This window comes from Pyxicephalus adspersus, chromosome 4 (assembly GCF_032062135.1).
Source record: "Pyxicephalus adspersus chromosome 4, UCB_Pads_2.0, whole genome shotgun sequence".
NCBI lineage: Eukaryota > Metazoa > Chordata > Amphibia > Anura > Pyxicephalidae > Pyxicephalus > Pyxicephalus adspersus.
Window position 1 is genome coordinate 9,598,929 of NC_092861.1, and position 14,633 is coordinate 9,613,561.

At 42.0% G+C, this 14,633-nt stretch overlaps 1 protein-coding gene across 1 annotated transcript; it reads right to left on the bottom strand.

Annotated features, from left to right (window-relative positions):
* Positions 1 to 175: 175 nt before the first annotated feature.
* Positions 176 to 11,636, bottom strand: EFHC1 (EF-hand domain containing 1). Its single transcript, XM_072407361.1, is given in 10 exon segments — positions 176 to 652; positions 1,508 to 1,655; positions 4,407 to 4,620; positions 4,756 to 4,896; positions 5,695 to 5,915; positions 7,084 to 7,276; positions 7,736 to 7,885; positions 8,902 to 9,189; positions 10,760 to 10,981; positions 11,394 to 11,636. Coding segments are annotated over 10 exon segments (1,665 nt in total). The 5' UTR covers positions 11,457 to 11,636; the 3' UTR covers positions 176 to 627.
* Between the last annotated feature and the right edge of the window lie 2,997 nt (positions 11,637 to 14,633).

Below are 14,633 nucleotides of genomic sequence, written 5' to 3' on the forward strand. Positions count from 1 at the left end.
CAGGATTGAAAACATTTGCTAACAAATAATAAATGACTTAAGAAATCCATTCCAGGTTTCCTGGATCACCCAGCTTCACTGATGAAAGCCTTGGAAAGCTTTAATAAATCAGGCCCATAGTGTGTGTACATTGCTGTGGTTACAGCTGTGCTATATTGAAAAGAATACGAAGGGATAAAATGAACAAAATAAAGGTTTTTATTTCCTATTTAGTAGAATCATAAAATAAATATCAGTTGTGCACCACATCTGAGGTTAGAATCCATGTCAAAGGTGACTTTAATACACGCGAGGGTGCCAGGCCCTCTCTATGGCATTCGCCTCCTTCCTTTAATCATTAAAAAAGGCCAAACTGCATACTATTTTTTCTTATTTTCAGTAAACTTTAAAAGAATCGCTGCATGGCTTCACTTACACCATCACTCCTGTTCAACATGACTGACGCATTTCACCCTGAATTAGAACTTCATCATAGGGCACCCCTATGATCCACAATGGAAGGCAAAATGCGTCATCCTGCACCAGTTCTAATAAAGTTGATTAAAATAAAACACAGCAGCGTTCGTCCTTGTCCGTAGGGCTAGAATGGTGTGGTGTCACTGGTTGGATTTCCTCCCAGGTGATTGGTTAGTTGGGCGTCTGATGACCAGGGCTGCGAACAGAGACAGACTGGTGTTAGGATAACAAAATGTCATGGCATTGAACCTTTATGCTACCCAGGAGGCTATAAAACATTCTTACAGTCAGGGTTGTCTTACAAACCCCTCCTGGACTTTGGAGGGAGAACTGATCTTGTACCGTTGGGCAGCCAATCAAATTCTCCATCTCCAAGAATAAAAAGGAGACAATTTTGTTTTTCACAGCCACCAAGAACAGATCTTGTTAAATGAGTCCCAGTATTCTAAAAAGCCAAACTTGTGTGCGGGTGCTGTGTGTTAGCGGTATTTTATCCGGCCCCTGTGACTCACAGCTTAGGAATGATTACATTTTTAGGCCACGTCTGCTCGATGGTGCTTAGCGTCGGCCCTGGATCCTCTCCAGTCACAGCCTGGATCAGACGGAATCCTGGGAGGAACAGATGTAATAAAATCCCGGGGGGACCAAGTGTTTTGCTGCACCCCTAACAAGATCCAAGTGCCAGCCCTATAAAGTGGAGGCTTTTCCTTGGATATTTGGCCCTAGAAAGGATCCTTTGAATGTTTTGTAAGGGACTGAATAAAGGAAACCTGCAGCAACGTGTCTGGACTTGTCAGAGAAAATAACTCCACTTTTTGTGGCTCTGTATTATAACACTAGACAGACAATAAGTATTCTACATAGTAGATCTAAGCAATGGTAGCATGAAGTTTTTTTTTCACTACACATTTTGTTAGGAATATTGTACACTATCTCCAGAAATGCAACTAACGTTCAATGTGCTTTGTGCAGTTTTCCATGAGTTGTATATATGGTGTAATAGAATATTGATATAGTCATTAGAATGGCAGTGCAGTCACAGTTCTCTTACCTTTGTACTCGCTCCCCCTCTTGTGGGTGATATTGTAAGTGACTCTCCAGTGAATTCAGCACTTCGATAGGAAACTGATCTTTGTGAGCCCTTAGGTAATTTACAACATATTCATCGGCATTTGTGATGATGAATCTGTGGCCAAAAACTGAGAAAAAGAGGAAATATGATGAAAAGCCCATTAATCACTTTCACCCAATTATAGTCTAGCTGAGAGCAAATAGGGAGGTTTAATGGTTCTTTAGCAGGAAAAGATAATATATATACCAGCTTGTTCACCTGTGAAGTATTATCATGTCCATATTCCCACCACCTATTCACCCGTCTTACTGCCCTACCTACTCCTATGACAAGAAGAGTGATGACACAATATTATCAAAGCTATGCAAATCTAAAACATAGCAGGACAAATTCTGATAGCAATCAAGTTGATACTTAAATACAAACAGTGTACGGAAGTAAAGTAACGGCAGAAAATTTGTTTCATGCGCCCTCCCACCTCCCAAATTGTAAGCTGTTCGGGGCAGGGTCCTCTCCTCCTCCTGTTTCACTGTCTGTATCTGTCATTTGTAACCCCTATTTATTGTACAGCGCTGCATAATTTGTTGGCGCTATATAAATCCTGTTTATTAATAATAATAATAATAATAATAATAAAATATTTATTTTCTCTCATCTATGAACTTAGCGGATGTTAAGGTAATGAGATCAGCCCCTGCAGACATTGTTGTGGTATAGAATTTGCTGAAGGCGGTGAGTGTGGCAGGATTGGGATAGGGAGAACACAACTGGAAGCATTGCTCTGTGATGGGATTGTAGGGAGAACACAACTGGAAGCATTGCTCTGTGATGGGATTGTAGGGAGAACACAACTGGAAGCATTGCTCTGTGATAGGATTGTAGGGAGCACACAATAGGAAGCATTGCTCTGTGATGGGATTGTAGGGAGCACACAACATTGCTTTGTGATGGGATTGTAGGGAGCACACAATAGGAAGCATTGCTCTGTGATAGGATTGTAGGGAGCACACAATAGGAAGCATTGCTCTGTGATGGGATTGTAGGGAGCACACAATAGGAAGCATTGCTCTGTGATAGGATTGTAGGGAGCACACAATAGGAAGCATTGCTCTGTAATAGCAGTGATCTCTATCAGTCTCATGTAATGTGTTCTCTGTAGCATGTCCTCAGTCTCCAACAACACTCAAAGAATGTTCACAGCCTCTGACAATCTCACGTTGAATATCTCTGCATAGAATGCATTCCATTCATTGTATATGTGAGACCTTTTCCTATGTTGGCAGCCTTACATGAGACTTCCTATGGGTTGAATGCTACCACTTTATGATCTCCACTGGTAACTGGTGTCAACTATTTATATGTTGTTCACTACAATGGGAGTCTATAGACCAGGATCAGGTGATGGCTGTGATCACCTAAAACACAACACCTGACTTTTGCCAGTTTCTTGCTGGTCTGGAGGGCAGACATGCAGAGTAAATGTTTCTGGCCTCCTTCATTGTGTAATTTAGCACTCAAGAAACAAACTAGCAATTGCTGTCCAGGTGGTAACTGGTTCCTACCAATCCTACCATAATCTCTTCAGATTGCTCCCCATTGTGTTTCCCTGGGTGCCATCATCCTGGCTCATTCTCACACATATGGTGGAAATGCCTAAAAAAGGTTTACCGCCTCATAGCGCCCCTTGTTACCAAGATCAGTCCCTAGGGATCATATGATAGCCCTCCTTGAACCAGGTGAAACAGTTCAGTGCACTCACATTATATAAGCTTCTCCCAAGTTAAAAGATTACCTTGGACTTTCATGCAAGAAAAATGAAATGCTCAACTCCCCAACGCTGTCTAGGTTCTCTTCCATCTGGTCACCTTAGGTAGATAAGTTCCTATCACTATCATCTTCCTTTAATCAGTGTTTGTTAACAGTTTGAACTTTAGGAAGCCATTTCCACTTTCCCCAACCTGCCCCGTTTTCTGTTGTTTGGCCCATCCTTGTCTATGTCTTGCCTCGACAACCCCCCCTCATTTAGTTCCCTCTCCTGATTTTTTATTTGTATGCCAAACCTCAAGTGAGTGATTTTTGTTACTTATTATTATTATATTACAGTATTTATATAGCGCTGACATATTACGCAGTGCTGTGCAAAGTCCATAGTCATGTCAACATCTGTCCCTCACAATGTAATGTCCCTACCAAAGTCATATGTCATTAATACAGTCTAAGCTCAATTTTGGGAAGACGACAATTAACCTAACTGCATGTATTTGGAAAGTGGGAGGAAACCCACACAAACAAACTCCATGCAACCTGCAAACTCCATGCAGATAGTGCCCTGGCAGGCGTTCAAACCTGGGACCTAGCGCTGCAAAGGCCGGAGTGCTGACCTCTGAACCAACGTTGCCCGTATTCAACACCAAATCTTCATTTTGTTATGATCTTAATTTTGTTATGCCACCTTCATTAATTACACTATGGGCATGTGTTTGTTTCTTTTGACAAATACTTTCATGTAAAACCTAATAAAGATATTTGAAAAAAAAAAAGTGCAATTATCTTTTAAATCCGCTTTTCCCAAACTTGTCCCACTAACAATGAATGTTTTTCAGGTAACCTCCCATATACACGGATGGGATATTTGGTGTCCCAGATTACCTGTGTGGTTTTCTACCAAACATAGGCTGATGCTGGGACTTGGCCTCAGGTTTGGGGAACACTATTTTTAATGTACATTTTTAATGTAAGCTACTCGCCCACCACAAATAATGGAAACATGAAATCTACTTTACAGTAAATAGGTGTGACAACCTAGGGTTCAAGAAATAAATTAGATAAATTCATAAAACAGGAAAACCCCACTGACTGCCATAAGTAAGAAACAAACCTTCCACAGTAGCGCCGATTTTGAAGTCTGCTGGCCCGTAGTAGTTGGGGTTATCCATAGACGAACCTGGTTTGGGCACTCTGGTTCTTTCCAGAAATTTTCCTCCGATAATCCCAGAATTGCGAATCTGAGGCTCGAAGATGCTGATCATATCATCCGAGAGGAAGTAAGACAAGATGAAACGTCTTCCTTTATCTTCAGGGTTCATTGAGTCCTGGGGAGGAAATATGAAGACTTCTATCAGGCTTTATGTCTAGACATGGCCGAGGTGAGCACTATGCATGATGTGATGTGTGTGGTCTCTGGGGTGTCATCATTCATTTACATCTGTTCACTAATGTTTCCTTACCAGGCTGGCTTCATATCTCAGGACTTTGTGGTCGTTCTCTAACATTTTAATCACGTCTTTCTTGGGTGGTTTGGGAATCAGAGTCAGACAGTTCTGAAGAGAGTCTTCCAGCAGGCCGAATCCATTGTATGGTGGGATCTCCTGGTGACACAGAGGAAGAAGAATATACATAACAGAGCACTGGGCGAGATGGAAGAACCTTCATACCATATAACCACTACAGGGAAACAATGGTAATTCCAGGAAGGATATATTCTGAATTATTATGGTAATATAAATGCTCTATTTGTGGATCAAATAAATAAATGAGGAATTTATATCTACATTGTCTACATATGGAGAAGCTTCATCCAAAGCGTCTATATCAGTGGTGATCAACTTACTAGATATAGAGGGCCTCAGGTGCAGCGCCCGATATTAAAAAAGGGGACCGCACATGATATTTCAGGGTTCTCCCCGGCTCGCTGTTTTTTGGTTACTGATAAGTTGGGTCACAATACAGGGGGCTGCCACCTACAATTTTTTCTTAAAAACATTCTGGGTTGAGCATTGTATTTACTGAATGGGATGCTACAAAAAATTAATCAGAGGCTATAGAAATCAACAGGAGATTTGCAGGACTGTGAATGTGCTTTGTGAGTTGTTGGAGACTGGAGATTTAGTATGTTACATGAGACTGCTAGAGATTGCTGTATAAAAGCCTCTATAGCAATCAATTCTTCCACAATGGGCATCACAAACATAGGATAATGCTAAAAGCCAGTCCAAAGAGTAGATTTTTTTACTAAAACATGAAATGTTCCCTATAGGGACTGATAGTCATACACTGTATTGCCAAAGAGCCTCCTATAGGCACATAGGGGTGTATAGTGTGGGAAGATACTTGTAATCCTTCCCTGCATTAGATCTTTTAAGAGACTGCTCCCACTTTATTCATACCTGTTTCACATCTTCATTCACCCTCTTCTCAAAGGTGACAGCTGTCAGGTCCTGGACCCCCAGGTTCCCCCGGTAGAACTCTCTCGTGTAAGCATCTCAGTCATACAGGAAGAACTTGCGTCCTAGAATTATGATGTGACTTCCCACCTTGAAATCTCGGGGTGAGTACCACTCGGTCACTTCCTGATCTGACATCTCCAGGACACATTTGGGGAAGGTATCTGTATGGGTGGAATGAGATATTACTAACCAGAGGAATAAAATAATTTGACCCAATGGGAATGCTGCCCGCTGTGTACCCCAACAATAAGCGCACATCTGATAATCACATTGGTAACCCAGCATTTGGCAAGCTAATCATTGGCTTGTGTACGATCGGAGACAAGTGGGTAACGTTTATTGAACTAAGAATGGATTGGAGCTGGGCAGATTCACCTATTATTAATGAAAACCCAGAAAATGTTATGTATACTACTAAGGCTAACTTAAAAACTCAACAGGCAAAAACCTTTTATTTTTGTAAGAAGGAGTACAAGTAAAAAAAAAAACTCACAATACATTGTCAGGTTTATATTTGAGTATATGAGATTTCCCCTCACATCTTGTCCCTGTGACTCCCATAAAAGAAATACGGTAAGTGATTGTCAAAATTATCATGTTCCAACCCTTTCTAGATCTAATGAAGATGTCTTTTCACCATTGTCGGGGCCCACATTGAACTACCGTATCATTTACTGACCTCATGGGTAGATAGAAAATCTTCCCAATAGAAACAGAATACAATACAAAGAGAGAGACTGGAGAAAGGCTTCTTTTAGGGACTGTAGAGAGTCACCTTTCCCGACGTTTTATATTGCGTACCCTAGAAATAGGATCCAGATCTTAGGGAAGCACTTCTATAATTCCTATATCCACAGCTCACAGTATATTAGTAGGGTGGTCAGAGGGAAGATTGTCACCTAACAGATAGCCAATAGAGAATCCTCATTTTCTACAAATAAAAAGCCCTTCTGTGGCTGCAGTCCATGGACTGCTACCAGGATCTACATGACTTTGTCATCGTTGAGCCACCATACCAGCCTTGGTCAATGTTTCTCAACTAGTTTCTTCTGAGAAACCTTGAATAAATCCTTCAATTTACCGAACATTGACCATGGGTTGATGAGATCCAATTAAGCAAGGTTTTCCTGAGAACCTGAAAACTATTACAAGGGTTCCTCGGGGGTACAAATGGTGAGAATTCTGGGCTAGGACCTAGATGGACCCTGGATGATGCCTGAACAATGATGGAACCATTCGTCAGGAGAACAATGAGAAGAAATGGGTGCTGTGAGGTCAGGATTCTGTCTGACAATAAATTGCTGTTATGGGGCCTGAACTTTGTCTCACCTTTTAAATCTTTGACGGATTTCGGTAGGCGCTGCCTCTTCATCAGCACAGGGAAGGGATCTCTCCCATCATTCCTTTCATGAACCTCACGGACCTCCACCGTGTCATCCACCAGGTAGTAATGTATAATGACCGGCCGCGCCTCCCCAAACATGCTCTCCGAGTCATCCCATAGAGAGAAGAACCGCAGCACCTTTCAAGGTAAAGAATATTCAAGAGCCTGTGTACACAGGATTTGGCCTTTTTATCAGCCAATCACCAAATATCCTAACTTTCTGAAATGACCTTCCACCCCAACCACATTTGTATTAGTTTGTACATCACACCAAAAAGGGGACAATTAAGAAGGCAAGAAGGACAGAGGGAATTGATTACATTAGAGGGATAGTAGTCCCACCAGAAGAGGGACTATTGTGAGCTGAGCTATCACTGTGTTATTCCAGTTGCAGTCACTAGGGGGAGACCAAATTTTATTTCTCTGTCTTTCATATACGGTATGATGTACCCAGGCCACCAAAAAGAGATGAGTGGATCAGCTCACATTTTTTTTTTTCATTTAAAAAAGTTACATTTATTATATAATAAATAAAAATAAATAGATTATAGATAATAGATATGATAAAAGAACAATAGGCAATCATTCAGGATATACCTTGCGGTCCATAGTTAGGAACTGCTTGAGTTTGTCAAAATCAGATGGGGTAGTGTAGGTGCGATGGGGCTCTTTGCGGAGCTCGGTGTAAAGATCGGTAGGGATTGCTTCTGTGGGGTTCACTTCAATACCTTCACTTTCCAGGAAATCCTGTAAAGGGGAAGTAGCAAGAAACATGTCAATGTGTACACCAGGCAGATATGATGTGTATGCATTAGAAATAATAAAATATGTATTTATATAGAACCAACACTCCTATGATATTAGCCTCCTCCAACGCGGCAGTAAATCAGAGCTTTGGTGCATTGCATGGTGGAAGGATAAGAGAGTTGACCAACTTATCAGTGAGCTGCTTTTCTCTCATTGTCCAATCACATAGAGGGAGATGGTGACCAACGCACATTGCTTACCTCCAGAAAAGAAAGGTGAGGTCACCTCACCTTTCTAGCAAAGGGCATGGCACCCCTGTACATAACAGGGAGCTGATAACAATATAAATGAGCCCCATATTACCTTTTTAGGTATCACTTTTTAATAACACAACACCAAGGACACCCTCTACCATGTATGTGTACAGAACTGCCACTTGGCCTATTACATTTGGCAAAAACTGGCACAGAGCGGAATTCCAAATTTTTAACAGCTCTCTCTTTCCTATTTGTCAAACCACTTTGAGCTTAAAGGGGTACAGAGGACCCTCTTTTCTTATTTTCACACTTTGCTCACCATTGTTTCATTTGGATGCATTCAGTGCTGTCTTCGATGCATGCTAAAGCTAAAACTCATTCTGCCACCTAGTGGACAATTAGCAAGTAAGTTCCTTCTCCATGTATGAATCCCAACTAAATTGACAGGTGAATAATTTATAAGAAGACCCCTAAGATTGTTCAGGTGGTGATAAAGAACGTAGGTCATCCTGTTGCCCATATCACTTTCCCATGCTGCATTGGGAAAAGAAATTACACAACCTAATTGGCTCTTGCAGGCAGCACAAATTTCCTAATCTCACCATGAACAATGAGTTCCATCCCATAATAAATTTCCCTTTCTTTATTTTCGCTTGATTAGATGAGTGGAGACTTTGGCTACCTTCTGCAGCAGCCCATGGGGTTTTTACCCAAATTTGGGCGGTATTGTGATTTATTCCCCTCTATTTTCCCCTGTACCTTTGTGCATTGGTCGCAGCTGATGATACTGAACGTCCTTCCATAGAATGTGACATTGATGCCCACTTTGAGGTCCTTCCAGTGGTAAGGATCCCCGTTGTCATTCTTGGGGTGTCTCTGTCGTTTGATGAAAGTTCCCTGAGGTATACCAGAGTTCTCCACTGGGGGCTCCACCACGGACATGCTGTCATCTTCTAGGTAGTAGTACACACATACTCTGCGCACCCTGTAATGTTCATCCTGGGAGATGGGGACGGTCTCCTGGAAGTAGGCATCAAATTTTAACACCTGCAAAGAAAATAAAGTGAATTATCCCACTTGGCAAATCTCCACTTCCAGTTTTCATTCAGTCCCTTTGCAAACTCCTACAAACATCAGTTGATGCTGCCACTGAATATCACCTAATGCTACTTCCTGTTATGATGTGACAACGATGCTGCACTGCTCCAGAGCAGAGTTGTCACTCTCATATACAGTGGGATGAGAAAATATAGCAGTGGCTGCAGAGGGTCCAGGACCCTTGTGCAGTGGTATACTTTGCACCTCCCTATGTCCACCCCTGGTTAGGAAAATACTTTAATTTTGATTGCAAGCTCTTTGATCAATTATCTATTTTACTCCCTTTGTATTTCTGATAATAGAGGCTTACTTGTCTTTCATTTCTTGTTTTTTCAAGGTCAGCTGGTACTTTTCCCTGATGCCTTGTCCATAGCTAACATTTTGTGCTATGGGGTATTTGGGTGTTTTTAGTTGTTGAGTTGTTGACTTTTTCTTAACATGTTATATTACTCACATTCACCCCATCCTTCTCTAACCATGGAAACAATAAATGTTAGGCCTGTTATTCCTAATTAAAACTGTCCCGCCACTGGCTAGTTTTACACTGCCATATCTCTGCCTGAGCCTAATTGCTGTAGTAAAGTCCAAACCTGTGCTCATGACTCTATGGGCTCTATTTATACCACAGTGAATCAGACATTCCTTCAAACATTCCCTCAGGGGAATCTTACAGAAACATGTGTTTCAAAAGCAGTAACTGATTCCCACCAGGGAATGTTTGAGGGAATGTCAGATGCCCTGTTTTAGAAATAGAACCCAATAGAATTTGTGCCTAATTTTTCTGTTAAAATGCTCCTGCCGCTGACCATTTTTACACTGCTCTATCATCAATGGTCTCTTCATTTCAAATATATTTCTTTTACATATAAAAGAAATATATTTCTTTTAAATTTTAGATGTCAATGATTAAAAGAGGATTACCCCAATCTCAAGGCACTCTAATATGCTATACTTCCCTGCAGTGTTAGGGCCTACCCCGTAGTGCAATAACCAAGCTGGCTATAGTAGTGGTGGGAAGAGCCCAGCTATCAACTCTATATGACATCTATTCTCAACTTTGGTTCCATTGACCCCCAGGATTCCTTCAGATGCCTGTATGGTTCTGGTGTCAACACCACATAGTAGACCCAGCTGCATGACTGTAGGAGGTCATTCTTGCCATTGGCCACCAATTTATGAACTTTTTTTCCCATTGACCATCAATGGTTTTGGAAGGGGTTCCCGAGACCTGAAAACTATTCCAAGGGTTCCTCAGGGGTAAAACCATTGAGAAAAAGCTGCTATGAGCCATGCATTGGAGATTCATTATAGTACCAGATTGACTTTTACATCCTTCATTGGTGCTGATGAACAGTCACCAGAACCCCCCTGGCCCATGATCTCATTAGTTGGATAGTAGGGGTTTGGTGGATTTGGTCCGTGGTTGCCCCACATGATGAAAAAATTCATACATAGGGCAATTATTTTACAAATATTCAAGAGGATAAAAAGCTTTTCCAACGATTGGCAAATTTCTAACCTTCTTGTCAAATGCCACGTGTACGGGGATGAAGGTGGAGGGCGGGGCTGGCTTGGCTTGGCCATAGGTCAGCGTTGGTCTCTTATTGGCCAGCTCATCCAGTTCAGCCTGTGACAACTGGTTCACTGTGATTGGCTCACGTCCGATTCCCACCGTCGGGAGCACTGGCCGGCTATATCCATTCCGATATTTTAGCGTCTGAGAGCGGTGGAATACTGATTTCTGAAACACGGAAAATAACAAAATTATGATGTTATGATGCTGATACACTGACCAATTGGGAGGCTGGAGTTGGAGGTGACACAGGAAGCTGGATTGCTAAATCAGGAAGAGGAATTACATGTAAATCACAAAGCTGACTGCACAGAATAACAATTCCTTGGGAAGGGCCACTGGACTGTCCAGGAGGGTTAGTGTTATCAGTGCAGTGAATATTAGGGTGAATGTTAAGGATTGGGCAGGAAGGTGAATGCAGTACACAGGGCACATAGTATTAAGTACAGGGTTCAGCCATGGATATAACATGTATATGATGGGATTTCACACATCTCTCCCCCATTCCCACCAATCACAGGACAGGAAAAGATGAGACATGGAAGAGGACCGGTTGTGTTTGTACATTGCTGTGACTTACCGTGGGGTCCCGGTAGGTGTTTCCTGGCAGGAATGGCAGCCCATGGACGGGGTGGGAGGACATGGTATTGGGGGATCTCTTATGTCGCCTAGAACTCAGCTTCTCCTCCCTGCACTACAGCAGCTTGCTGCGTCTCCAGGCAACAGCCAGGCTCTGGTCTCCACAGCAACAGTAAACAGACTGGCTGGACACGCCCCCTGGTGATGACAGACAGATCTGATTGGTTCATGTAATCTATAATGGATACAATGTAACTCCTCCAGGGAAATCATTAACCATTTCATCACCGATAGTCAGCCAACCCTACATGGAATCATAATGGATTTAACAACACAAAACATTATTATCATTATTATCATGTTTTTTTTTCATTACATAAATTTTATTTTTTATTCTATTTATATTTATTTATTTATATATTATATTTACTACTAATATTGAAAACTTTATTTATATAGCGCCCACATATAATGCAGCGCTGTACATTACATTTGGTTTGGAAATGACAGATACCAACGACATCAGATCCTGCCCCAAAGAGCTCACAATCATAGACATTATGTAGACAATTTAAAGCATTTTGTTACCTGTAGATCCTGCTAGAAATCTAGCGAGCTCATGGGAAATGTCAATGCTCCCTGTGAACTACAAAACACTGGTTACAGGAGGGTTAGTGTTAGGGTTACAGGAGGGTTAGTGTTAGGGTTACATGGAGGGTTGGTGTTAGGGTTAAAGGAGAGTTAGTGTTAGGGTTAAAGGAGAGTTAGTGTTAAGGTTACAGGAGGGTTAGTGTTAGGGTTACAGGAGGGTTAGTGTTAGGGTTAAAGGAGAGTTAGTGTTAGGGTTACATAGAGGGTTGGTGCTAGGGTTAAAGGAGGGTTGGTGTTAGGATTACAGGAGGGTTGGTGTTAGGGTAACAGGAAGTCTTAGTGTAAGTCTGACAGATGGGATTAGTGGTGGGGTTACAGAGAGAAGTTAGTGTGAGGGTTACAAAGAGAGTTAACATTAGGATTACAAGAAGGGTTTGGGTTAGTGTTACAGGAGAATTAGTGTTAGGGTTACAGATGGGGCTAAAGTTATAGGAAGGGTTGGTGTTAGGGTTACAGAGAGGAATAGTGTTAGGTTTACAGGCAGAATTAATGTTAGAGGTAAGTATAGTGTTGTAAATACAGGGAAGGTTAGAGTTAGAAGAATGGGTAGTATTAGGGTTACAGAGAGGCATTAGTGTTAGAGTTACAGGTAGGGTTAGTGTTAAGCTTAAGGGGAGGGTTAGTATTGTGTTTAGTGTTAAGCTTACAGATGGTGTTAATGTTAGCGTTACAGGCAGGATTAGTGTGTGAGGTAAAGGAAGGGTTAGTGTTAGTGTTACAAGCAGGGTTAGTTAGTTATAGGAGTGTTTAGTGTTAGGGTTATAAGAGGGGTAGTGTTGGGGTTATAAGAGGGGTAGTGTGAGTGAGGTAAAGGAAGGGTTAGTGTTGGTCTTAGGCTTACAAGTGAGGTTGCTGTTAAAGTTAGAGATAAGTTTAGTTAGGGTTACAGAGGGATTAGTGTTGGGTACAGGGAAGGTTAGTGTGTGTGAGGTGAAGGAAGTGTTAGTGTGTTAGGGTTATAGAAGGGGTAGTGTTGGAGTCACAGGCGGGGTTAGTGTTAGGGTTAGAGGAAGGGCAGTGTGGGGTTACGGCAGAGTTAGTGCTGGTGTTAAGGTACTAGGAGGGGTAATGTTAGGGTTACAGGTGAGGTTGGTGTTAGGGTTATAGGAGGGGTAGTGTTGGGGTTATAGAAGGGGCAGTGTAAGGGTTATAGGAAGGGCAGTGTTGGGGTTACAGGTGGGGTTGGTGTTAGGGTTATAGGAGGGGCAGTGTTGGGGTTATAGAAGGGGTAGTGTTAGGGTTATAGGATGGGTTAGTATTGGGGTCACAGGTGGGGTTAGTGTTAGGGTTACAGGTGGGGTTAGTGTTAGGGTTATAGAAGGGGGTAGTGATGGGGTTAAAGGCAGGGTTAGTGCTGGTGTTAGGGTTAAAAGTGTCTCATTCACACTAATCACTGGACACGAAAAGATTAGACATGGAAGAGGACCGGTTGTGTTTGTACATTGCTGTGACTTACCGTGGGGTCCCGGTAGGTGTTCCCTGGCAGGAATGGCAGCCCATGGACGGGGTGGGAGGACATGGTATTGGGGGATCTCTTATGTCTCCTAGAACTCAGCTTCTCCTCCCTGCACTACAGCAGCTTGCTGGTCTCCAGGCAACAGCCAGGCTCTGGTCTCCACAGCAACAGTAAACAGACTGGCTGGTCACGCCCCCTGGTGATGACAGACAGCTCTGATTGGTTCATGTCATCTATAATGGATACAATGTGACTCCTCCAGGGAAATCATTAACCATTTCATCACCGATAGTCAGCCAACCCTACATCATAATAGATTTATCAATACATTATTATTATTATCAATAATAATATTATTGTGTCTTTTTTCATTACATAAATTTTAAATATTTTATTCTATTTATTTTTATTTACTTATATTATATATTTACTACTAATAATGAAAACTTTATTTATATAGGGCCCACATATAATGCAGCGCTGTACATTACATTTGGTTTGGAAATGACAGAAAGCAACGACATCAGATCCTGCCCCAAAGAGCTCACAATCATAGACATTATATAGACAATTTAAAGCATTTTGTTACCTGTAGATCCTGCTAGAAATCTAGCGAGCTCATGGGAAATGTCAATGCTCCCTGTGAACTACAAAACACTTCCCCCAAGGGTATGAGGAGAGGATGGGAGATTGGAGGGTTGGTGTTAGGGTTAAAGGAGAGTTAGTGTTAGGGTTACATGGAGGGTTGGTGTTAGGGTTACAGGAGGGTTAGTGTTAGGGTTACATGGAGGGTTGGTGTTAGGGTTACAGGAGGGTTAGTGTTAGGGTTACATGGAGGGTTAGTGTTAGGGTTACAGGAGGGTTAGTGTTAGGGTTACAGGAGGGTTAGTGTTAGGGTTACAGTAGGGTTAGTGTTAGGGTTACATGGAGGGTTGGTGTTAGGATTACAGGAGGGTTGGGGTTAGGGTAACAGGAAGTCTTAGTGTAAGTCTGACAGATGGGATTAGTGGTGGGGTTACAGAGAGAAGTTAGTGTGAGGGTTACAAAGAGAGTTAACATTAGGATTACAAGAAGGGTTTTGGTTAGTGTTACAGGAGAATTAGTGTTAGGGTTACAGATGGGGCTAAAGTTATA